Here is a 27500-nt window from a genome sequence, read left to right as displayed (position 1 = left end):
TCAGCTTAAGGAAAATGAACATGTTAAACTTCCTCAGTACCAGGCGAGCTCCATATAAGCCCACGTCATCTGGATGATATTAGCAAAATATGCACTTAAACCTGAGTTTATTTTGACACAAACAGCGAGACAATTCATTAGGGAATAAGGAAACTAACAAGACGTATTGAACCACTAAAAGTAACATCTATTTCGAAACCGGCAGTAATTATCGAGCAATTGCAGATGCACCTGCATTAACTTTATCGATCACTTCCAAATATGGCGGTTCCCAGGACGGGATACCACTACGGGCGCACGCCCATTTATTCAACATTCTTCTTCACGAGATTCCGGGAAAATTCGTTACGTAATGACGTGGTGAATATTGACGTGAAAGCTGTTTTCTGTTGAAATTCCACGTGTGACTTTTTTTTTTTTTTTTTTTTGTAGCTGAAAGCAAATCTCACGAAAGAGCGCACCATGACTGATAGTTTATGGTTGCAATCATAAATGAGGTGATTACTCTCAGGCATATATATATATATATATATACATATTCATAGATCTACCTGTATATACATGTAAATATATAGATAAATATAAAGGTATACATATATACACATACATATATATTTATATATGTATATGAATAGATCTACCTGTATATACATGCATATAACTATACATACATACATACATACATACATACATAACATACATACATACATACATACATATATATATATATATATATATATATATATATATATATATATATAAATATGTGTGTATATGTGTGTGTGTGTGTGTGTGTGTACCCAAGTCTGCCATCGCATTAACACCTACTCGTATCTCAACTTCTACCCAACAGATGGTCTCTCTACTCACTGCTAGCACGAATGTTACAAACGCCCCCGCAAAATTCGTGCCACTATTGTTCTCCAGTGGAACTCCAAAAAAAAGGACTATATGGACTCAAAGGACCTCACTCCACAGGAGATCTAGAAACAGTTCGGCGGACCTTGCCCCAGAGGAGGAAGTCCAAAGAATTTAGCTAAGACTATCAAGCGCGAACAAGAGACCCACGCAGAGTATTCTGTCGTTCTCATTACATCTCATTTAATTTACTGACGTTGGTTACCTTTGCAATATTCATTTAACTCAATATTCATTTAACTCTAGTTTATATATATATGTGTGTGTGTGTGTATATATATATATATATGCATATATATATATATATATATATATATATATATATATATATATATATATATATATATATATATATATATATATATATATATATATATGATTAAAATCAGTTTAAATTTTTCACCTGTGGTGATATGTGATATATACATTCATTCATTCATTCATACATACATACATACATACATACATACATACATACATACATACATATACATACTTACATACATACACATACGCACATATTACATAGAGAGATACAGATAGAGAGAGAGAGAGAGAGAGAGAGAGAGAGAGATTGCACATCCGCCTGCTTATTTACATGTCACAAACGAAGTCAGGCAACGGATTCCTATTACCCTATAAGGATCTTTCCCCTCTCCGTCTCTCCTCCCATGACTATAAACAGAAGACAATATATTGATTTTTCCCTTCTTTTAATCCTCCGATGTTCTTGCTAGAAGTTCTCTCTCTCTCTCTCTCTCTCTCTCTCTCTCTCTCTCTCTCTGTATATATATACATAATATAATATATATATACAGTACATATATACAGTATATATACATATAGGTACATATAATATATTTATATATATACATATATTTGTGTGTGTGTTTGTGTTTGTTTGTGCTTGTGTGTGCGTGTATCTTTATGTGTAAGAAAAGCATATTCTATAGTTAATCAATTCTCCATATATTATATACATTTCCTAGACAAGTATGTACGTATATATACAGTAGATGTTTGCATATATAATTTGTATATATACATACACACACATATATATACTGTGTGTATATGCGTGTATCTCAAAAAGCCCCAATCTCAGAATGGGAACCATCAGCAATGATTAATGTCGTAATAATTCAGCCTTAGGCATGACTTTTTCACGCTTTACCGTAGCCAACGGCCAAAGGAGTGGCGAAACAGACATTCCAGTTTCAATTCTTTCCTCTAAGGTTCTTTTCACTCCATATCGTCCTCGAGTGAAATGAGAGAGTTCATGGAGGATGAGAATAAAGCTTGGAAGAAGAGAAATGGCATACCTAGAGAAATAAATAGGTAATAGGCGAAATAATTATGTTAGGGTTAGGAATATATTACATGGGCATCATCAACAGTAAGGAAGAATGTGTTAATCAAAGTTAATTGAATGAAAGATTAAGGTGATACAAAATGAGAGTTAAATGTCTGCTGAATAATAAAAAAGCTAGATGATATATGTCTGTATATAGATATATATATAGATAGACAGATAGATAGACAGATAGATATAGATATATATACTGTATATATATAAATATATATATATATATATATATATATATATATATATATATATATATATATATATATATATATATATATATATATAGAGAGAGAGAGAGAGAGAGAGAGAGAGAGAGAGAGAGAGAGAGACGGTAGGCAGTATTCAAGGTAAAGAAATAAGCTTTAAGAGTGGGCAACACCCAACTATCATTTACAACATCTCTTCGACGCCCTTTAAAGAATCAGCGATTTGGACTGGCCTCCATTATGGAAAGCAGAAACAGAAAACATCATTTCATGATACTTTTATACACACACACCCGCCCCCTTTCTCTCTCTCTCTCTCTCTCTCTCTCTCTCTCTCTCTCTCTCTCTCTCTCTCTCTCTCTCTCTCTCTCCAAATGCAGTTTAATATTTTCTCAAGATTTTTTGCTATGTTAACATTACGTTTTCATGTACTCTTCTGTTCATACACACACGTACATACACATACACACAACCACACACACACACGCATATGAATAATAAATAAATAAATAAATATATATATATATATATATATATAGTATAAATATTATATATATATAAATATATATATGTGCGTGTATGTGTATGCATTTATGTATGCATATATGCGTCTGTATGTTACTGTGTGCGTAGGCATGTTAGATCTGACAGGATAAACACAACGCAAGATCGGAACTGCTTGGAGGAAAATCATTCAAGAAAACTACAAAAGGCACTGGGCAAGAAATCACTTTAAAAATATCTCATTTACACAGCACTCCCTAAGGCACGCATAGTTTCCTCATGAATCAGTGTGATAATTTAGAAGGAATTTGTGTTTTATAGGAAAAATTTCCTCTTTTGCATGTTTGTAACGGCAAGAAAAAATCACGATTTAAAATGTCGTATATGCTTCATTTAAATGTCAGAAAAATGTAATAAAAAATTTAAGTATGGAGATATACTTCTTTGCGTTCTTATATGTATTTTTTATGAACATCAAATTAAAGAAATCCTGGAAGAAAAATGTTTCCATGGAGCAGTATATTGCATTGCAAATATGTTTACGTTTCTGTAGGATTATTGGTGGTGTACTGGACCCAGTGATCTAACGATATACCCACTCACCAAACCTGCCCCCACCCCCCCGGCCGAGTATCGGAATTCCTTCAATGATTTCCTCTCGGACTCAAGGGTTTTAGTGGAAAACGTATCCAAAAATAGGAAATAAAAAATATATCAAAGAAAATATATGAACTAAGGAACAGTATTGGCCACGCTTGAATAAAATAACGATGATGCTTACAAAAGATGGTAATACTCATGTCAGACAAAGAATAGAAAAACTAAGTAATATTTTCAAGACCCATCTTTAACGATACTCCATATCATTAACTGATTAGGGACGAACATTACAATATATTTTCTTGTAACTAAACACCGAGAAGCGCAGGATATCTTCAATACCCATAATGCAATATCCCATACGATTAAGTACAATAACCTCAACACCATAAAAGAACTTTGATCAAATCACAAACGATAACACATTGAATCGAAGTTGACTGGAGGTCAAGTTACCTAAATCGGCATTGCTGACACGGAGGCGTTCAGAACTTCAGTAAAGATGTCTCTCTCTATCGGGAAATCGAGGAGTTTAACCTCTTGTTCTGAACTGACATAACCCCGATACTTATGCTGCATGTTATCAGTTAATCCTGATAAGGTTTTTTATTTACTTTCGGCATTTCTAGTAATGAAGGCCATTCGTGATAGATTTTTTTGAGCGACTTATGAGCAGGTTCTGATAGTGAATTGAAATTTCCAAAAAAAAAAAAAAAATCAAACTTATGTAAAGAAGTTAATTGTGTCTAACTGACTGCGTCACAACAGATTAAATATATATATATATATATATATATATATATATATATATATATATATATATATATATATATATATATATATATATATATATATATATATATATATATATGTGTGTGTGTGTGTGTGTGTGTGTAAAAACTCTGGCTCCCTCCTACCAGGAAAAAAACACAGATAAATGCTGTATCCTTGCAAGCAACCAATTTAAAAGTCACGGGACTCTCCTCCGGTGCGTGGATTCTATTACACTCAGGGAGTCCAAAAAAGAACAGACTTGAATCCACCGAGGAAGGCTGTTGTGTGCAGAGGACGTACACATGCGCACACGCGGCGGCACACCGACCAAGAGCCACCGCACACCTTACCATAATTGCCATCTCTATTCCTCCTGTTTAAAGGTCCCTTTTTTCAATTTTTTTTTTAATCTTTTTAATTCCATTTTTCTTTCTCTTTCAAAGCGCTGTGTGTGGATGATCTTATCGGTCAATTTAGGCATGGGGATTTTAAATTAACTTTTTAAAGTTTTTTTTTTTTATAAAGAATAATATCTACTATATATTGGGAGTTCAGCGTTTAGATACGGAGGAGGAGGAGGAGGAGGAGGAGGAGGAGGAGGAGGAGGAGGAGGAGGAGGAGGAGGAGGAGGAGGAGGAATGCGTGCGTGCGCGCGTTCGCCGGCATTGCTTCCTCATACCACAAAGCGGCGTTGCCACGTTTCGTCCATCCAAATGAGACCGGCCGCAGGCAAGCAGTCTCTCACACGCACACAAACACACACACACACACACACACAGGCAGGCACACCTGTTGATGGTGGTGTTCTCGAACACTGACTCGAAGCCATAAACGAGGGAAAACTATAAGACAGGCGTCTTTCCCTTTCGATTCCACTAACCGAAATGGCTGGAGAAACAACGGAGAAGATTCTATTCTTTTTTCCTATTCTAATTTGTTTAATTTAACTGCTAGCGCCGTCCACGCTCTCTCTCTCTTTCTCTCTCTCTCTCTCTCTCTCTCTCTCTCTCTCTCTCTCTCTCTCTCTCTCTCTCCTCAGACAGGTAAAGTTGGTAACGGAAGTTGCGTCCCGCCCTCAAGTTGACGACGGCTCTCCATCTCTCCCGCCCCCCGCCCCGCTCCCCCAGGGAAGTTTGGTTTCCGTTAGATCTCTGGTCCGTAAGTTTACATTTGATTTCGGCGCCGAAATGCTGGAAGGAACCTTTCCACGGTCTTCATTCGCGCCGGGTAGTAGATGTTAATCCGTGCCAATCTAAAGTCGGTAAATATGGGATTTAACATTTCATAATCCCTGTCACTTCCAGTCTCTGGATCAACGATGATATCGTACCCAGTGACTCCTTCTGCTTGGTTTATGACAGTCCTTGAACATTTCCCGTAAAAAAAAGGGCGGATCGATCCCATGAAGGGGGTCGAATAATGTCTTTGATCCCGTCTCCTTGAAAAATTCATTGTAGCGCTGTATACCTACGCACCTACGCAATGAATCAAGTACCCACTGGTTGTCAACTGTTGAGGGTCGCAGCCAGATGAGAGAAACCCCTTGTTAGGAGTCATATACCTACATACCTGCGCAGTGAATCAAGTATCTGGTGCTTGTCAACTGTTGTGGGTCGCAGCCAGAAGAGAGAAACCTCTTACTGAGAATCAGAGGTCTGACCCCTCTTAATCTCCCCCATTCTCGGCCCCCCACCCTTTAAGGGAAAAAGGACTACGTCAAACTAATACGACAAAAGAATGCATCAAATACATCTGGCGAGCATAAAAAATACCTCAGAAATAACCGCAGACATTTGAGAATTGTGGAGAGCGCTTTGATATTTAAAGTAGGACTAATTATCTCCTCTTGCATATGCATTTATGAGTCATGGAAGGAGAAATTACTCTGCGGGATGAGTGTCAAATACTCGTTGTGTCTGTAGGCCGTCGGTAATTGCCGGAATTCCGCTTCAGTTTCGAAGAATAAATTTCTCTCGGGCACTCAACCATATATAGTTTATAATCAGCTGGTCATTATTAACAATTTATTTGTAGCTGAATATTGATCATTATTTTATAATAATGACGTCCTGATTAAAATACGTAATGGTGAAACTTTTTGAATACTCTCTCTCTCTCTCTCTCTCTCTCTCTCTCTCTCTCTCTCTCTCTCTCTCTCTCTCTCTCTCTTCTTCTTTTTCTTCTTCTTCTTCTTCTTTTTAATCATCCTCTTTAACCTAAATCAGGCCTTCTTATCTCCTTTCCCAACTCATTATATCTTATCTGATTTCCTTTAAATCAGGGCTTATCGTTATCTTTCCCATAGTCATTACCATTTGGGCTGTTTCCTTTATCTTCAGCCCGCCTCAAGCCATCCAGCCCCTCCCCCCAGCAACCCCCTCCCCACCTCCTATCCACAACCCTCCTTCTCCTCCTCCTCTTCCTTCTCCTCCTCCTCCTCCCCTACCTCCTCCTCCTCTTCCTTCCCTCCTCTTCCTCCTCCTCCTCCTCCTCCGCCTCTTCCCTCTACCAGTCACCTAATAACCCTGTTCCTCTTCTAATAATACCAGAGGCAACTGTATTTCCTCTCCTTTTTCACCTTTTTAGACGAGCTTAAAAAAAAGAAGAAATAAAAAAAGACAAAAAATAAAACCGGGTTGTATAAGGTCAATTAACCCCGAAGATATAATAACGTAACTGTAATGCCGTAATTGCCGTAATGGGGCAAAAACCAGGTCATGCGGATAATGACGAGTTTAAGGGCTTGAATAAAAAAAAAAAGCCAATGGTACGCTGTTTACATCTGAATGTATGTGATTTGTTTCGGAAGAGAAACGCTTAATGAGATGAATCTGAGATGCTGAAGAAGGTGTGGGGTTGGGGTGGGGGTGTTGGGGGTGGGTGGGGAGCGGAAGGTGGTATTATTATGGCTGGGGATCGAACCGTAATTTGCCAAAATGGAGGTTAGCGGATCGTATCCTTTCATCTTCGCGAAGGTGTCAGGCCATAATTGTTTGTAGTGGCATTTTTAATTAAGCCTCGACACTCATTTGTAACGTGAGTATTTTTGAATAATAATAATAATAATAATAATAATAATAATATTATCAACATTTATAATAATTTTAATAATTATAATAATTTATAATAATAAAATAATATTTTGAATAATAATAATAATAATAATAATAATAATAATAATAATAATAATAATAATAATAATACCTATTAACATTTAAAAGTTTATTCGAGGGGAAATATGACCTTGTGGTCAGGTCAGCCTGAGGTGAAATGACTCGCAGGCATGCTTTGTGTTAATGAATGAGCCTGACTTAAATATTTCAAGTGTCATATGTTGTGGCCCTAATGTACGAAAATAGTTGCAGACAAATGTAGGTATTTAAGTCTGAGAGAAGCAACATCTTCCGGAAATATTTGTTATGATGATGACTCTAATTGCAAAACATACAACGTCAGACAATTTTTCGCTTTTATTTTTTTGAGTTAAATGAAACTAAAAATAAGAAATATTGACTCATGGATCGGGATAGACAGCTGAAATAGATATTTTATCAATTAAATCCGGATGTTTGTTGTTATATCTAGTATAATAATATTCGTTTAGAAGAATTCGGAGATATGCTGACACTGCATTAACTCTGTTAAAAAAATATGGTCACGGTTACGAAGGAATCCGAAAGCAGAATTATTTCTTTGAAAACTAAAAAGTTCAGTAACTAGGTAATATTATGCATAATCCGAAATTAGACTCTTGAAATACATATAGGATTCTTTTTTTTTTCCATCCGGACTACTGATTACCTTAATTTTTCAGAAATAGGTCGGTCAGTTACAAAAAGTAAAGAACTCACTGAGACTTTTCGTGGACGGTGAATATCACGTCATGTTTTGGTTCTCTCTACTGAAATAAAACTCGTCTGGTTTTCTTTCCTAATTCAGTCATTCGTTCTCGTCCTTTTATTTTTTCAGCTCTTATCCGTCTCTCACGGGGAATTTTCATTTGATCAAATTCCTTCATTCTTTGAAGGCATCTCGTCTTTCATATTTTTTTTCTTTATAAACAAGTCTTGGAAGCAAGGAATGGCTGTTGGGTGTGTATAAAATAAGCAAAAATTTCGAGGTGAACTGTCCGAGAGAGAGAGAGAGAGAGAGAGAGAGAGAGAGAGAGAGAGAGAGAGAGAGAGAATGACAAAAAGTGGTCCGAGCTTTGCCGTGGTCGTAGGAAAAGATGGACAGAAAATGAACGATATGGAATCCAATTTTTTTATTAAACAAGAATGAACGCAGGAAAGGAGCATCTGCAGAAGTTATACAAAATAATTATCTTTCATTACTTCAGGTGCGAGCTCATCCTGGGCTACGGGTAAATAAACAATGAATTATCATTATTATTGCTTAAATCCTTGGCCTTCGAAGGAGGGTTCTGATACCAGGCAACTGAACTTGCTCCTTGCTTTGAGTCATCCATTTCTGTCAAGGACATTGTTTCTCCTTGCTCGGAATTTGTCCAACATTTACATTGTTTTTTCTAGTTTGCTCAGAATTCATTTGGCATTTGCCTCCAAGGAAATTGATAGCTACACGGTTCTGGTTTAGTTTTTACGGAAGGTTTTACAAATGGCAAAAAGCGAATGACAAATATCCTACACAACCTGAAGGTTCTGTAAAGTCTAGAAATCTAACGTCGTTTTCAACAAACTTTAGTTTCTTATCAAAAGCGCGTGATGGCTAACATGAGAAAAAGCAAAATTTGCTAGTGATTTAGATCTTATGAAAATTCTTATATTTCAAGAGGTGGAAATAAATTTTTTAAATAGGGCCTATATATATATATATATATATATATATATATATATATATATATATATATATATATATATATATATATATATATATATATATATATATATATATATATATATATATATATATATATATATATATATATATATATATATATATATATATATATATATATATATTTTTTTTTTTTTTTACAAAATTTCTGGTAATGAAAAATGATAGTTGATTTTAAAATTATGATCAAGGGCTTTTGAAATCACATTAATATTCACCCAATATTCACTCCACATTCCATACCCGTACCAGGAACACTGATGATTAATGTTATAATAACCGAACCTATACGAAAAGGATGATGCTAACTGATTATCAATAAACTGATCTTGTAACACGATAGCTACAGACAAAGAAACTGATCGTTATAATCCCAAATTTAACGAATAAAGGACAAAATCATGTTCTGCATCACAACAGATTCCATTAATCAAGAACGTCCCTGATATTCTGCAAGTTCTTCGTCCACTGCTGAACGGCGTTATATCCACGTATTACAAAATCAACAAGGACTGCAGCAACCACACTGTAAACGATATCCACTCACTAAAACAACAACAACTCAACCATTTCGCACGACATCGACCCACTTAAAAAAACAACAACTCAACCATTTCTCACGACATCCACTGACTTAAAACAACAACAACTTCACCATTTTGCACTATTACAATTGCAACAACTTCACTATTTCACACGACATCCATTCACTTGAAACAACAACAACATCCCCATTTCACATGACATCCACTCACTTAAAACAACGACGAAAACTCCACCACTCCGCAGGACATCCACTCACTTGAAACAACAACGAAAACTCCACCACTCCGCAGGACATCCACTCACTTAAAACAACGGCGAAAACTCCACCACTCCGCAGGACACCCACTTACCAGGTAATGGTCGAGGGGGTAATCGTACACTCTCAGAAGCACCCGAGTGAGGGAAAAGTACTTGTACATTTTAACACAGCGCCCACTTACCAGGTACTGGTCGATGGGTTTGTCGTACACCCTCTGGATCTTGGTGGCATTGAGGGCGTGCGCGATGTGGAGGGCGGTGTGGTCGAAACGCCCGTATTTGTAGTCGCTGAAGGAGGAATTGTGGCCGTTCTCCGAGCCGTTGCCACTGCCGTTACCCTGTGGGGACAATTTGGGAAGAAAAAAAATTATTATGTATACCCTGTGGGGAAGGATAAGATAAAAAAATAAGTAAGAATTACAGAAGGTGTTATGCAACATGAAGGTCAATCAGATTAGCATTATACGAATAACGATAAAAATGGATTAAGAACTGCGAAAATAAACAACGGGAAAGGAAAACTGAATAAAAGCAATATTTTGGACATGAAAAGAGATGAATGAAGAGTTAGATGGAAAAAATAATTATTCTTTATACGAATGACTATGAAAAGCAATTAAAAACTATAAAAAGAAACAGAACAGGAAAGAAGAACTAAATAAAAGCAATGAATCTTTGGTCTATGAAAAGAGATGAATGAAGCGCTGGATTAAAGAAGAAGAAAAAAAGAAGAACAATAATTGTTCCTTGGGGTGATGGCAGACTAACCTGGTACAAAAAAAGGTAGAAAATTGAACGGGATGAAAAAAGATAACACGTTCCGGAATTAGAAGAGAGAGAGAGAGAGAGAGAGAGAGAGAGAGAGAGAGAATTTCTATTTAATTGCAGTCTAAAAATTACATTAAACTGTCAAAGAAAAATATCTTGAAAATTAAAATTTGTCATTAAACACAGTAAAAGTAGCTATTATAATTCGCAGTACCAAATTCTTGTAAGAATAAAAAAAAATTGAAATTTCATAAATAGTTTTACTAAATATTTTGCTGGAAAAAATCCCAGAATGGGCCTGTAATAACAGACATACAACTAGAAAAATGTTACACTAATTCTTTTAGCATATTAAATGCTAAATGAATAATCAGAGATGAATTTATATCAAGAAAATTTGAAATAAGGAGGAATAAGCAAAGACTGAAAGGTTTTCCGGAGAGCTGAGAGTACCATCACTATGACTGGAGGGGTTCGTGGTTGCTCTCCTTCAGAAACAGGTTACACTGTAGCTCAAGGTGTATGTGCCAAAGGGGCTAGGATAATGTCTATTACTAGATTTCAAAAAAAAAAAAAAAAAGAAAAACTGAAATAAAATAAAAAGGAATAGCGTTAAATCATTTCTTACAATGTAAAGGAACATGGTGCTTGTGATTTTATTTCATATTTCTTTTCAATTTTCCTCTATTCTTTTCTTTCATCCGGCGTGGTTTGACTAATGCTCTTTCGTAGATAATTCTGAAAAAAAAGTAGTTACTTCAGATATATTTTGATTTGTCTTGTGATTTATTGGGTTTTGATATATGTATCGTCAGTACAACATATTTTGTTGAAGATAAAACTGTGTACTGACGATATATGTCGTATCAACAGTGAAAAAATTAGAAGATAAATCGAATATATCTAAAGTAGCTACTTTTTAAGATTTATCAAGGGAAGAGTTAGCCAAACCACGCCGAATGGAAGAAAGAAATAGAGACGCATCTACAGTACAAGTAAGATGAAGTAAAATCGTCAAACGTTATCTTTTTTTTTGAAGACGCAATTGCTGCACTGCAGCGAAAAGGAAGCGAGCTGTCAAAAACAAAAACAAAAAAAATGTCGAACACGTTTTTGTTTAGAAAGCAGAAAACACTTGAGAAGAGACGCGTACACATCATTATTTTTTTACCGCTCTTGTCTCGGTCCGAGTACCTCACTAAGAATATTCTGCTAGCGAAAAGAGGAAAAGGCTAGAGTGTAAGATGGTTAATCAATGTCAATACACGCTATTTAAGATTACGATCATAGTTCAGATAAAGTGGAGATCTGTGGTACCGTCCATATGGCAAATAAATTACAGTAAGTTTAGCATTATATTGCATAACATTATATTAACATTACCACTGATTACACCTAACAATTGATCGCAATTTACTCCATTAAGGACTGTATAGCAATTTACTGCCTCTCACGTTTCATATTACGCTCTGTTACATTCCTCACAAAATGCACAGCACTAGACATAAAATGACTTCTGGTTTGATATCGGGTCAAAGGAATAAGAGACAATTAAAACTAGTAATTCAGGTAATAAAAACTAGTAGTTGAAGCAACAAATGAGTTGTTTAGAACCACAAGGATGAGAAAATCTGAAAGAACTGCCAAGTGACTTCCATGAGAAGCTGAGACGAAGTTGGTTTCTTCAGAAGTGTTTGGTCAAGGGACTGACTAACAAGCAGAAGAATCTTGTGCTTGCTTTCGTGCCTTTAAACTGCAAGAAGCGCACACTTACATCAATTCAAAAGATATGCTCGGTATTATTACTCATTGCTGTCGTAACTTTAAATGACTGAAAAAATAAAATGATTAATTTTTATGATTAATTCTTCGTGCATTCAAGATGTTATTAAATAAACCTAACATGATAAACTCTTAGTATTTGTGAATCAAGGTGCATATCTATTAACAATTCTTCACAGAGTAAAAAATAAAGCTCAAATCTTACATCATTCAGATAATTGCTTCTTAGCAGAGGTTAACTGGACAGGCAGCCTCATATCCTTTTCAAGACAAGGCCCAGGGAAAAAATAAAAAAGAAGGGGAAGGGAGAAGCCTGGGGCTTATATGCCAGCACGGACTCTTGCTTTTAAGGCAGACCGTAGGAAAACCATAGACTCATCAATACGAACTATCAAAAAACCAAAGAAATGTCTCCAGAGTAAGTGGAACCACAGAAGACACTATTAACACACAGGACGAAAGTGTCAAGGGAAGTAATGGAGGCTGACATCTGCCTTCCTTAATTCTCCTATGGGCTACTCTAGGAGCAAGCCCCAATACTGGCATAAGGCCAGCTTAATCTTAAAACAACGGCAACGCCTTCTTAGGAAGAGCTAAAGCTCACCGCGGGGAGGAATAACGGTTAACCGCAGTCTGCAGTTCCTGATGTATGCATTTTTTAATAAAACAAAAAAAAAAATTCAGGGGCGCCTTAAAATAAATATACTGTTTTCGTCATTCGATATGATAAGCAATCCTCAATGGATACCAGTGTTCACTAGACCCAAAAATTGCAGACATTAATAAACAAATCGTTATTCGACCTGACTAGCAGTCTTCAACAGATAGCAATGCTTATTAGAAACAATAAAAAATGCAGATATTAATAAATAAATCTACAAAGATTATTTTATTTTTCGATCTGACAAACAATCTTCAACAGTTACAATGCGTACTAGAGAGAAAAATTGCATACAGTAATAAACAAATCTGGAAAGATTATATCATTATTCGATCTGACAAGCAATCTTCAACAGCTTACAATGCTTATTAAAGACAACAGATGCTGATATTTTAATAAATAAATCTAGAAAGATTATTTCACTAATCGATCTGACAAAACTCTTCAACAGTTTACAGTGCTTACTAAAGACAAAAGTTGCAGAAATTAACAAATAAATGCAGAAATTTTATTCAAATCTGAACCGACTATTCAGAGAGCAAGACAGCCACAAGTTTTCTCCCACCTCTAAAAATAGTCGGTCTTATTTTTAAACTAAGAAACCTTGGGATTCTTCGAACGACGAAAGCGAGAAGATTGAAAGTTTTAGAAAGCAGATGAGAGAGAGAGAGAGAGAGAGAGAGAGAGAGAGAGAGAGAGAGAGAGAGAGAGTGAGAGAGAGAGAGCTTCGACCGGACCGTCAGCTGAGATGGTTATCTCGGCGGCAATATGAAAGATAATGAGATTCGTATCGTGTATTCGTATTGTATTTGCATTGTTTATTGTAAGGTGACGGAAAATGCGGTTGTCGCAGACAAGTGTATCTCAAGCAAAATCGAATACACACACACACACACACACACACATATATATATATATATATATATATATATATATATATATATATATATATATATATATATATGTGTGTGTGTGTGTGTGTGTGTGTTTATAAAATGAAACACTTTCCCCGTGTTACATGTGCATGTGGAAATCATGTGTCAGTGTGATAATAATCATATATATATATATATATATATATATATATATATATATATATATATATATATATGTGTGTGTGTGTGTGTGTGTGTGTGTGTGTGTGTGTGTGTGTGTAAATCTTGTGGCGTTTTGTTGATTAAAACAGCATAATCTACGTATCCTAAGTCCGTCACCAACTTTTTTTCACTGTTAAACCCACTATTTACTTCAAATTTACCTGGCAAAACCCCATCAACATTAACATTGCATCTACTTCGTTCATAAATACTTTCAGTTAGCTTTACCTATTTAACGCAAGACATTCCATATTAAAATAACTGGTCTGCGGACGCTGTCAAATGCCCTCTCGTAATTAACAGAAGCGATTAGAAAGAGATTTTCAAATTTCATATACTGCTGCGCAATTTGTCTTGACATATTTGACCTGTGTAACTCCTGCCTTTCCTAGAACCATCGTGTTCATCTCAAAGTATTTCAACAACTTATTTCTTCAGGCTACTGAGAATAAACAGGCGGAATATTTTCAGAAAAAGCACGTTAAGTGGAATAACTTTGTCGTTACCACATTGTCAGGTCACCTTTCTTTGGTATGGACCTTTAGTGTGACTTCCATCTCCCAATTATCAGGTTTTCTTTCTTTATTCATTATTCATTTTTAGGCAGGGGCTTTCCATCTTCGAAGCTAGTCATAAATTCAAAGCAAAGCCCCAGTTATTAAAATATGACGTGAACTTACACTAGAAACGTCTCAAAACACTCAAAAAAAAAGTTCATGTCAGATATTTTGATTATTTTAATTAGAACCTTCGTCAAAAGAGTTACACGACGGCCTCCCCCCCCCAAAAAAAATTAAATTTTATAAATACACAAAATACAGGTCCCAAAATCCATAAATTTCACGTCAAATATTTTGATTATTATAATTAGAACCCTCGTCAAAAGAGTTACACGACGCCCCCCCCCCACAAAACAAAAATTTAATTTTACAAGTACACAAAATACAGGTCACAAAATCCATAAATTTCACGTAAAATATTTTGATTATTATAATTAGAACCTCGTCAAAAGCTTTGCAAGAAAAAAAAGCGATTAAAAAATGCTGACAATACAGAAAACTACAGGTCCCAGTTGTTATAATTCCACCCTGAAGACACTCAAAGCGGAAAAACTGGGCAAACGAAAAGAAAATAAGAAAAAACTTAATCATAGCGTGTCTGGAGGAACACCTGGTGTTAAAACTGAGGAACGGCAGTCTTTGGGACGCAAAAATTAACCACCTTGAGCGGTCAGATCATAAGCCGTGTAATTCCACGAAAATGAATGACAGTTCTCCGCGTTTCTAAATTGTTATCTACCTGAATATGTTTTCACGGGTGAGCATAAAGTAGCTGGAATTAATGATGAATGATTTTGCTCTGAGACTTCAATAAACTGCGTGGCTAGAAAAACGTAAAGATTTATCCGATCCTATTTTCAAGGTAACTTCTTCTCTCTCTCTCTCTCTCTCTCTCTCTCTCTCTCTCTCTCTCTCTCTCTCTCTCTCTCTCTCTTTTTTTTTATTCGTCTTTACTTCTTTCATCTAAGAATGCTCTTATCCTGCAATAATTCGAGTGCGGAAGAAAAGAAAAGTTAAGCATTCTAAAAAGTACAGTTCTCTTTGAAGACAAATGAAAACTGGTATGAATACCTACTGTATATTTATATAGAAAAAAACTAAAATTAAACAGAAAACTTCCGCTGACACTTGTACATTGCCGAAAATACTTGAGGAAATAAAATTTGAAGAAGTCTTATTTTACGAGCTTTCGTGTTGATCAAAAATTAGAAACCACGGATGATGTCATTTATATTTTGATTGTATTCTCAGATAACGGAATTCAGTCACTTCATCTTTAATATTTTCGACTTTATTCAGTCGTTCTCAATTCGATCTTTTAACTTAGAATTCTGCGAAAATATTTCTTACAGTTTCTCTGTGGAATATTAAGTGAATTTCGCTCATTTTATTTTTAAATATATATTTTTTTTAACCTTCACGGCGAAATCCACCCTGCTTATACAGCTATAATGCTGTATTTTTATAGTTTCTAGAATCATTGATTTTCCACGAAAAAAAAAATTTCAGCATCAACAGGATAAAAGCTCAAAGCAACTGTAGACGAACTAGAAAAAATTCTCTACAACCCAGTTGAAAAAAACTTTCCCAATATCTGCTGACACACACACACACACACAGGGTTTCTTACCCCGCCCCTGTTGGTAAAAGCTCCAAACACATGTAGACAAAAATCCAGCAAAACACTTCTTCAAAGAAACCTGGAACAGATGTTTGTGACTTGACTGAAATCGATGAGCGGTGACTAACTTCGCCTACTGACGTCCCCCTCCCCCCATCCCCCCCCCCTAAACCCACCCTCAAACCACCCACCCACCCACAATCACCACCTCCCCCCACCACTTAGGAGAATTTTCTCCTTGTTCGAACACTCCTAAAAAAAAAAAAAAAGGCGAGAATTCCACAAGAATGAACAACAAATTCTTCGGAGATGAGAGAAAACAGAATTCCCCAGAGATGAATAAATGATTTCAAAATGGCGATGACTTCGCAACTGAGAGAGGAAGACGGTTGACCTTTTGTTCCTAAGTCTCTCTCTCTCTCTCTCTCTCTCTCTCTCTCTCTCTCTCTCTCTCTCTGTTGCTGTTTATATGCAACTGACTCTCCCCCAGTTGCAACGTCATTTGGGTTACTTGGTCGTTTGATACTGTCGGGTGGTCACAAAAAATAAACATTTGGGAGAGATCAAACTATCTTTTGGACAGCTGCCTATCACATTTCTCAGTCTATCTATTTATTTTATTCTTTTGACAGCTGCCTATTGCATTTCTCAGTCTATCTATTTATTTTATTCTTTTGACAGCTGCCTATTTCATTTCTCAATCTACCTGTTTATTTATCACCTAAAATTGTTGTTACGATTCATAATATATATGTATATATATACAGTATATATATATATATATATATATATATATATATATATATATATATATATATATATATATATATATATATATATATATATATATATATATATATATACAGTATACACCAGCTACTGAGACAAGCAAATGTCAATCAAAAATAAAATATAAAAGCAGAGTGGAAGGGATCAGAGTATAATTAGAAAAAAATTAGAATAAACAATAAGAAAAATAAATAAACAAATAAATAAATAAATAAGGCAAGGAATAAACAGCAGGTAAAAATACACAAACTGTATACACACCATGGCTCATGAGCAAGAACCCCTAATGCAAACCGAACTCCCTTTTTGTAATCCGCCAGAGTAGCCTATAATAAAAGCAAAAGAGAATGAAAGCTGAGCAAACGAAAAATAAAAAATAAATATGTACTGAAGGAAGAGCAACAGAGAAACGACAAAGAGGCTTCCAGATGAACTAAATTTTCTGGGAAAACTTTGACTGGAAAAAGCTTCTCACGCAGCTATAATTCGTAACAGCCATTTTCAGAGAAACAGAATGGAATGGAATGGAATATGGAGTTTAGGCCAAAGGCCAAGCCCTGGGACCTATCAGGTCATTCAGCGCTGGAAAGAAAACTGAGAGCAGATAAGTTTGAACGGTGTAACTGGAGTGGGGGTGGGGAAACCTCGCAGTTGCACTATGAAATAACTGTTAGGAGAGGATGGGAAGCAAGATGGAATAAAGAAAATATGAATGGAGGTACAGTAAAAGGAATCAAAGGGGTTGCAGCTAGGGGCCGAAGGGACGCTGTAAAGAACCTAAAGCAGTGCCTCCAGTGCACCCCGTGAGGTGCACTGACGGCACTAACCCCCTACGGGGCAGGGACCAACCTCTTAGATCAGTCTTGTATAATGTCGTCTGTATATACACATGTATATATATGTACTGTATCAGCCATTAAGACGGTGCACTTAGTTAAACACTAACCAGAGCCTTTTAGCACGAATGCTTCAATATCCACCGGACGAGGAGCATTATTCCATTTATTTCCTTTCGATTTCAAGGCTTTCAGTGGATGATAAACCAACACATTGGGAAATTCAGAGTTGGTATTTTTGGTGAATATTGCTCTACATACATTTAATGTAACCAACAGACTATACAGGCATGTATGAATATATGTATGTAGAGAAGACCATATTCATGGAAGATAAATATGGAAATTCAGAAAGGAAGTCTACATACAAGTCAGTTTTCTTATCGGTTTTAGTTAGATTTACAAATTATTATTATTATATTATTATTCAGAAGATGAACCCTATTCATATGGAACAGGCCCACAGGGGCCATTGACTTGAAATTCAAGCTTCAAAAGAATATGGTGTACATTCGAAAGAAGTAACAGAAAGTAAAGGGAAATACAGAAAGAGGAGATCAGTTGTTGGAAAAACAGATAAATTAACAAACTAATTAAATAAACAAATAAAAATGTAAGTAAATGACTAAAATGCAAGGAGAATTGTATTAGGGTAGTAATGCATTGCATCTTCTCTTGAACTTCTGAAGTTCCAATTTCACGACTTCCTCAGGGAGGCTGTTCCACAGTACAGCGGTGCGAGGAATCATGCCATGTACATGAACAAGTGTTTACAGCCTGAACTTTTAATGCAACAGATTTAGAGTCTGAATGGAGAAAAAGTTAGCGTCCGCGAAAAGATACTGGTGTAGAAAACAGAAAAGAAAACGATTAGGAAATGATTTTTTGTAAAGGTTATCTTGACGATGCAAGCAATAGAAATCTGCACTAAATGCCACAAGGCTAACATGATTCGACTTAACTTCTCTGAATTTTGGTAACAATCAGTTTACAAAAACATACTTGCCAAGTCATACGTGTCTGCATACATTGTGAAATTATACATGAATTATATATGCGTAAATATTTATTAATTTTGAAATACTCCATGTGTAGGAATACACTTAGCAATTTTCAGAGCTACAGATATAAATAGAGAAGGGAGGAAACAAGACAGAAACACCAGAATAAGGCTCACTGAAAACAGCGACCCCGACTAGGGATTAAGCATAGAAGAAGAAGAAGAAGAAGAAGAAGAAGAAGAAGAAGAAGAAGAAGAAGAAGAAGAAGAAGAAGAAGAAGAAGAAAGAAAAAAGAAGAAGAAAGAAGAAGAAAAAATAAATAATTTATTTCATACATGTACAGAGATTCTTACTCTCGAATAAGGTGATCTCAAGACCAGGGTCTAAAAGAAGAAGAAGAAGAAGTAATTTATTTCATACATGTACAGCGATTCTTACCCTCGAATAAGGTGATCTCAAAACCAAGGCCTCTCCGTCAATAGAGGGACGCCCTCCTGGTCTGATTTGATCGTTGACGAAATTTGCTGACTTGGGCACGTTCAGCGCCGATCTGATGCCCACGGCATCCCCGTCCAAGTGCCCCGGTCCAATTTTGGGCACGTGAGACGAGCAGTACACTTCTTTGTCATCCTGGGAAGAAGAGAGAAGCCGATTCTTAAAGGTTATTGTTTAAAGAATTAAGCAAAATACATCTGACCTATTCCTTACGGATACAGCTATTTTTATGAAAAAAACAGTACCATTTATCAAGTTTACTTCAACAAAAATAAATAAATGAATAAATAAATGCGAGTCACTACTGATAAATTTATAAATCTACCTTCCGTAAAATAAAGGTTCCAGTTATCAAGTTTACTTCAACAAAAAATAAATAAATAAATACCTTCCACAAACAAAGTTTCAATTTATCAAGTTTACTTCAAAAATATAAATAAATGCGAATCATTAATAACGAATTTATAAAGCGGAGGATAAAACCAACTCATTTCATACATGCTATCAACGTCTCGACTTAATAAACACGAGATATTTATGTGTAATTCACAGTTCTCTTAACAGCTCGATGTGTGTCAACAGAACTGCAAAGGTTCAAAGTCCTGTCAGGCATCGACAGGTGTTTACAAATACAGCAGACACCGGTACATTGCTGAAACACCTGTTGCGAAAGGTCTTGGGTAAGAAGAGATTGTTTTTATAGGTATCCATGGCAACGATAGAGAGAGAGAGAGAGAGAGAGAGAGAGAGAGAGAGAGAGAGAGAGAGAGAGAGAGAGGTCGGGTGGTAAGCATCGTATGATCACTTCTATTTTGTGACAAAGTTTGAATTTCCTATATCTGCTAATTGGCTTATTTTTAACCCTTACACACGCATCAGATAACATTTTATTAATGCACTCAGGATATATTAGCTTTTCTCTCTTTTTTTGCATTTATATAACATATTCTATTTTAAGGATATGAAGCAAAAAAAAAAAAACTCACTTGTCATTTCAAAAGAACAAACTAAATATTTGCAAAGTATGTCGGCTCTTCTCCAAGCATCCTAAAATCTCAAAATAAATTCTCCAAAGCAAAACTATTTTAAATAAAAAAAAAAAGATTCTAGATTAAAAAAAAGCATCATAGTACCTACAAATACTAACCTGCCATTTTCAGATAGGAAAAAATGCAATACTTGCGAATTAAGTCTAGCACCAAATCTAACAGATACCTCTGACTGATTTTTTCATCTCTTTTCCGGGAACGAATTCAGCCCTCATTCTTTCGCCATAAATCGCTGGTTTCTTAAAAGGACGCCGCCCTCACAAAGTAGTGATTTATGACGTAACAATAAAAAAAAAACTGAAAAGGCAAATAGTCATTTCAAAGCCCCAAAAAAGTTCTGGGTCCGAATCGGAAATAGCCTAAAATTGCCTTTTAGGCAAAGGAGCGTTTGGGCGGGCGGGGGGGGGGCGGTTGCTCATAGATAGACCCTAATGCAACACCCCTCCTCACCCTTTACTCCTCACCCCTCCCACTTTATCTTCTATCACATCTGATTCTCCTCAGCTAAACCAATATCAGCTAGCAAACTCTTCCTTAACTGATATGCTTATGATACATAAAAAAAACTCATATATACAATAATAATTATATAAATATCATAAAAACATGAAATATACGAATATATCACTTATGAATAAGTGAACAAAAGGCATTAAACAATCTATCTCGTTCATACGTGATGTCCTCTACCAGCACAAAGAGAGAGAGAGAGAGAGAGAGAGAGAGAGAGAGAGAGAGAGAGAGAGAGAGAGAGATTTATAGGGGGATAATTAAATGGCAATTTCCTTTCACCACCGCGAAAATGACCGAAAGGAAATTTGCCCAAGTCATAAACACTTCTATAGCAGGGATACGTAAATACCACAGGTAAAATATTTTACGCATTGTGCCATAAACCACATATGCAATAGGTCTCGACGACGTTGACCAAGGTATGAGGTGACAATGAATCATCATTTATATACATTATATATATATATATATATATATATATATATATATATATATATATATATTTATATATATATGCAAACAGATGGATGAAATGAAATATATATATATATATATATATATATATATATATATATATATATATATATATATATATATAAATGTAGCGCTTGTGAAACATAATTAAAACACTTCATCGACCACAGACTTTGAAAACAATATATTGAATTTATCCTGTTAGATAACGCTAGCCCGAAGGAAAATAAAAGTATATCTCATGCATACATACGTACATACCTCGATGTATCTATGAAAGCAAAATACGATAAATGTGTTTTTAATCCCGAGAAGACGACGCTCTTCTTAGATAGGGAAAAACGAAGGATTCGGAAATTGCAAAATAAGAGGCACAGGAATCCTTATTTCTCTGAAAACGCTTGGCTCTCAAACTCACAACCTGCGCATGTTTCTCAGTGTGAGCAATATCTAAAACTGGGAACGGTGACTTCAGAGAGAGAGAGAGAGAGAGAGAGAGAGAGAGAGAGAGAGAGAGAGAGAGAGAGAATGGGTATGTACTTGAAATGCGTGATGGCTTTTTATCTGATCCTGTCAGTGACCACAACAGAAGAGTAACTTCTTATAGTATGCAAATGACACTCAGTTGAGAGAAATCCAGATATAGCTGAAGTAGCACTGCTAATGAGAAAAATATGCAGCTTTATATAATAATAATAATGCCCCCTTTATCATTACATATCTATGCGAATACAAACATTTTTTCAGCTATCCAACTTTTTCTCTTCGATAAGCGACTAAGAAGTTATTTTTCAACAAGGGATGAGAATGCTGGACCATCCTCATGCCAAAACACAGGAAAGGTATCCCTCTCATCTCGCAAAAGTTTACCAGTGTTGTATATTAGATTAAACAGACGCCCACTGAACAGACTCCAGAAGTTTGGCTAAGTATGGTGCCACAAACCTGGTGGCATCTCGCATTACGTACCCAAGATACTTTACACATGCCGCAAGATTCTATATGCCAATGGCTTCAAGTGTCAAGAAGTCACCCATCGGAGGGCTAACAGATACCAATGGTCAGCAGATGATCAGATGACCAGTAGTATACAGAAAGTAACAGGTTCGTCTGAATAAAAACAATTGTAAAATCCTTTACTGGGTATGAAGTCGAATCAATAAAAACAATTGTTGGCAAAATACAACAAAACAATAACAACAACAGAAACATTCTAGGAATCAAGAGCTGCCCCAGAAGCAAGATTCAACGTTGGCATAAGGCCAGCTTCATTTACAACAAAACAATAATAACAGCAAAAACATTCTAGGAATGGGCTGGTTTTCCAGTTTTTTTCGGATAAATAACTCCAAAATGTTGAAAAACCACAACTGTAAAAAGTGACGAAACCCACCCAAAAGAACCGATGACATGTGTCGGAAATCAGTGAGCGTCAGAAAGTCACTAACAGGTGATTGCTTGCTTGTTTCCGTGGGATTGCAAAACGAGTGATTGTCTCCTTTTGTCGACGTATGTCGTATGTGAAGTTACACTGAAGGAAAGGCGTAGTCTCTTTCCACAGTTTTACCCGTTGCTCTGCGAACTGTTTCAACTGCAATTCATATCAGTCGTCTTGTTTTCTTGCAAACTCACAAAGCATATTCCCAAGAAACGTAACCAAAAATATTGATGATAATAATAGGTAAAAGGAAACATTAATTACCTATAATGCAGGATATTTGGAACTGGATATAATTCCAAAATGAGGGAAAATCGATAGGTTGCACAATGACGTAATCAGGTAACGCCCCTTTTAACGAGCCAGTTCGTTATACAAATCATAATTAAAATTCGGCAAGAAAAAACAATTAAGAATTCACACTCTGGTGGAGTCTACTCTCCCTTCATTGCCCTATCATTTTCTTTTTTTTTGGGAGGTGGGGTTTGGTACATGGCGTAAAGTTTTACGCTCATTGATTTTCCACTTGAGTTACCAATGGAGAAAAATGATTTTCGTCTTTCTACGCAGATATGAAAATAGATAATTTCCAGAATATTAATAGCATTTAACGCAATTTTATACAAGAATTTAAACAACAACAGTGGCAAACACACCAATAATAATGATGATAAAAATAATAACATATTTAATTTTGTGCATATATATTAATAAACTGAAAATAAATGACCAATGTATTGAATAAACAAGGATCTAGCACTCTAGTTCCTTCATGAAGACCAACAGCTTCATAAGCAAGGCAAATCATTACGCCCTCCTGAGTTCAAATAATGATGATGATAATGATGGTGAAAATGATACTGATGATGATAATGACGGCAAGTTGTTCTTGAGTCATCTCTTAGAATTGTTTCTACTAGAATCAGTAATGATAGATGAAAAAATCCCTTTTCTTCATTTACCTCGTATCTTATATCGCTTGGTCCTAAAAAAATTACAGTAGCATTATATTATATTACTTTGCAAAGTTGTTAAACGGTATATAAAAGCAGATTATAATTCATCACATTATTAAATTATCATATATAATATATTACTATTAAAAATTGGAAGATAATACACATATATATATATATATATATATATATATATATATATATATATATATATATATATATATATGCAAACATATATATATAAAACTTTATCCTATTACGACGCATGACTAATGCAAAAAAATGCATAAAGATACAGAATAGGATCTGAATCATCGTCTTTAACCGGACGTCTCCGCCAGGTTCTCAATCCACTTACCGAAGCAGAACACTAGGACAAATCAGCTTCGTAAAAATTCATTCACACGAACGAAACCTATATCTTTCAACTCTCTTATTCCAACGATATATCGGATTATTGCCCCGCACTTGAATCGTTGATAGAACAAACATGACGATTTCATAATAGGCACTAATATGTCCATTAAATTTTCTTGATAGATTTCTATATGAATTTTAAGAAAATGGAATTAGTCCGTGAATAATGACTGGTACGAGTTATCAGATGTTATGTTGGTATGCAACGTGAATAAATTATACACATTTACGAACTGAAGAAAATAGATAATGAACACCTATAAACATACGTAAAAAAATTCAAGTATATAGTACTTATATATATATAATATATATAAATATAAATACATATACATACATATAAATAAATAAATATATATATATATATATATATATATATATATATATATATATATATATATATATATATATATATACATATACATATATATATATAGATTGACATATATATATCCAAATCACTGCAGATATCTGAGGCTTTGTTAGATGAAAGATTGACACGCAAATCCAAATCACTGCAGATAATGAATATAAGGCTGAATTGCAGGAAATCATATATTAACACTTGAAGAAAATGAATATAATATGCCGGAAATCATATATATAATATATATATATATATATATATATATATATATATATATATATATATATATATATATAAATATAAGAATACGAAGTAAAATTACTCAAGAACTCAAATTCCATAAGAAAGTATATTCAATAAACTATTTTGGAAACTATGTGATGGGAAATATAGCTTAATAATTGTGACGTAACTAATCAGATATGAAATTTAAAAAGTTGAACATTTCTTATTAATTTTCAGGATGAATACTGATACAGAATTTTAAATAATTCAAAGCCATTTTCATTTTAAAGTTCCGAAAGATCTTATGTATGAAGCTGAAAATGAACCATTTTACAAAGTCCAGCAATCAATAATTCATTGCTAAATGGAAAAAGTCAAGAAAAAAAACAACGAACTTGACACTATTAAAACAAATAGTTGTTAGTGAATTAATAAGAAGAATTTTTTATTTACATCTCTTCGCATACTGCGCGTGTTTTTTATTTTTTTTTTTTTTGTTCTCTTGTACCTTTGGTTTTTCTCAAAATCACAAAACATGTTTTTTTTTTAACTTCATCTTGAGAGCTTTGTGAAAGTTTTCGAATCGGGAATTTTTTTTTTTATCGAGGATTGATTTCTTGTGAGGTTTTGTAATTTTTTTAACATTTTTTTCTGTAATTCTGAGAATATGGCGAAAATAGTGCTTCTCTTTTTATATATCTTGAATTTTTTCTTAAAAAAAATAGTTGCTTTTACACAGACACAGAGAGAGAGAGAGAGAGAGAGAGAGAGAGAGAGAGAGAGAGAGAGAGAGAGAGAGAGAGAGAGAGAGAGAGAAGATTTCTAGACTCAATAATAATAGCATATACACATCTGTGAGTATCGTGACATAATTAAGAAGGATGATTCAATGTAAATTCAGAATGAAAAACATTAAAAACGTTTCGAAGACTAAAAATTGCCATTTTAAAAAAATTACCAGAATAATAAAAAGGCCAGAACAAAGTATGAGGAAAGCAAAATCAAGAAAAAGAAAGTACACGAAATTTTTGGGAATAAAATTGATGGAATGAAAACTATTAGGTAAATATTCGAAACAAATTATATAATTAAGTTCAGTAAAAAAAAAAAAGGAAAAATGAAAGATGCAAAGTAAATAAATATTAGACAAATGTAATTTGACCGAATAGATTCAAAATTAGCGACAATATTCAGCGCTATTCATGACCGAGTTTGGCATAAATATAAAAAATAATACTACAAAAAAAAAAAAAAAAAAGTGTAATATACCTCCGACAAAACAAATGGAGAATAAAAATAAAAATTGTTAAAAATCATGAAAATTCTATTTTGACAAGAAACTGATATCTGACAGTGGAACTTCAAAAAAAATTCCGAAAGAGAGTCGCTCTTGCAAGTTCGTGCAATTGCAGAGCCTTGCAATACCGTTATCGGCAAGGAGTTCTCACTCGGCTAAGAGAGACGTGATGCAAAATAAAAAAAAAAAAAAAACTTTTGACCAAATGACTTCATCTCTCGGTGTCGGTTACTCGATGGCTGCTCAGGATTGATTTGATTGGAGTTGCAATTGAAGGGAAGATGATGCTCACGTGATCTTGCAATTTGGGGTAACTACCGGTATGCATTTCAACAATTACCGGTATGCATTCTGACAATTATCGGTATGCATTTCAACAATTACCGGTATGCATTCTGACAATTATCGGTATGCATGTTGGAAATTATCGGTATGCATTCTGACAATTACCGGTATGCATTTCAGCAATTACCGGTATGCATTTTGGCAATTACCGGTATGCATTTTAACGATCACCGGTATGCAGTTCAACAATTACCGGTATGCATTCTGACAATTATCGGTATACATTTTAGCAACTACCGGTATGCATTCTGACAATTACCGGTATGCATTTCAACAATTACCGGTATGTATTTTAAATATTACCGGTATGCATTCTGGCAATTACCGGTATGCATGTTAAATATCACCGGTATGCATTCTGACAATTATCGGTATGCATTTTAACAATTACCGGTATGCATCTTAGCAATTACCGGTATGCATTCTGAGAATTACCGCTATGCATTTTAGCAATTACCGGTATGCATTTCTGACAATTATCGGCATGCATTTTAACAATTACCGGTATGCATTCTAAGAATTTCCAGTCCGCGTAGACCAGTCGGTACTGCGGTGAAGGGATGAATCATTTCCCAAATCAAGTGATGACAGACAGTAGTATCAGTAATATTAGTAAAATCAATAGTAGTAGTAGTAGTAGTAGTAGTAGTAATAGTATAATAGTGAAGAATTTCGGTCTTAGAGGTAGCAGTCTTGTACAAAAATTTATCTGTTCAAATGTAGCTCAAATTATGCTTTTTTATGTCATACAGACAAAAGAATTAAGGAAATCGTTTATTT

General features: G+C 34.9%; 1 protein-coding gene across 5 annotated transcripts in view; it reads right to left on the bottom strand.

Moving 5' to 3' along the window:
* LOC136842796 (hillarin-like) overlaps positions 1-27500 on the bottom strand; it is a 154557-nt gene that overhangs the window by 44700 nt on the left and 82357 nt on the right. For all 5 annotated transcript variants that reach the window (XM_067110643.1, XM_067110645.1, XM_067110644.1 and 2 more), the window contains exons 3-4: positions 19583-19774; positions 10212-10367 (exon numbers count right to left, since the gene is read on the bottom strand). In XM_067110643.1, the coding sequence (XP_066966744.1) occupies positions 10212-10367; positions 19583-19774 (348 nt within the window). The remainder of the gene's footprint in view (positions 1-10211; positions 10368-19582; positions 19775-27500) is intronic.

The sequence above is a fragment of the Macrobrachium rosenbergii genome, chromosome 10 (assembly GCF_040412425.1).
Source record: "Macrobrachium rosenbergii isolate ZJJX-2024 chromosome 10, ASM4041242v1, whole genome shotgun sequence".
NCBI classification, from domain to species: domain Eukaryota; kingdom Metazoa; phylum Arthropoda; class Malacostraca; order Decapoda; family Palaemonidae; genus Macrobrachium; species Macrobrachium rosenbergii.
The sequence above is the reverse complement of the archived record's forward strand: the minus strand, read 5'-3'. Positions and strand labels throughout refer to the sequence as shown.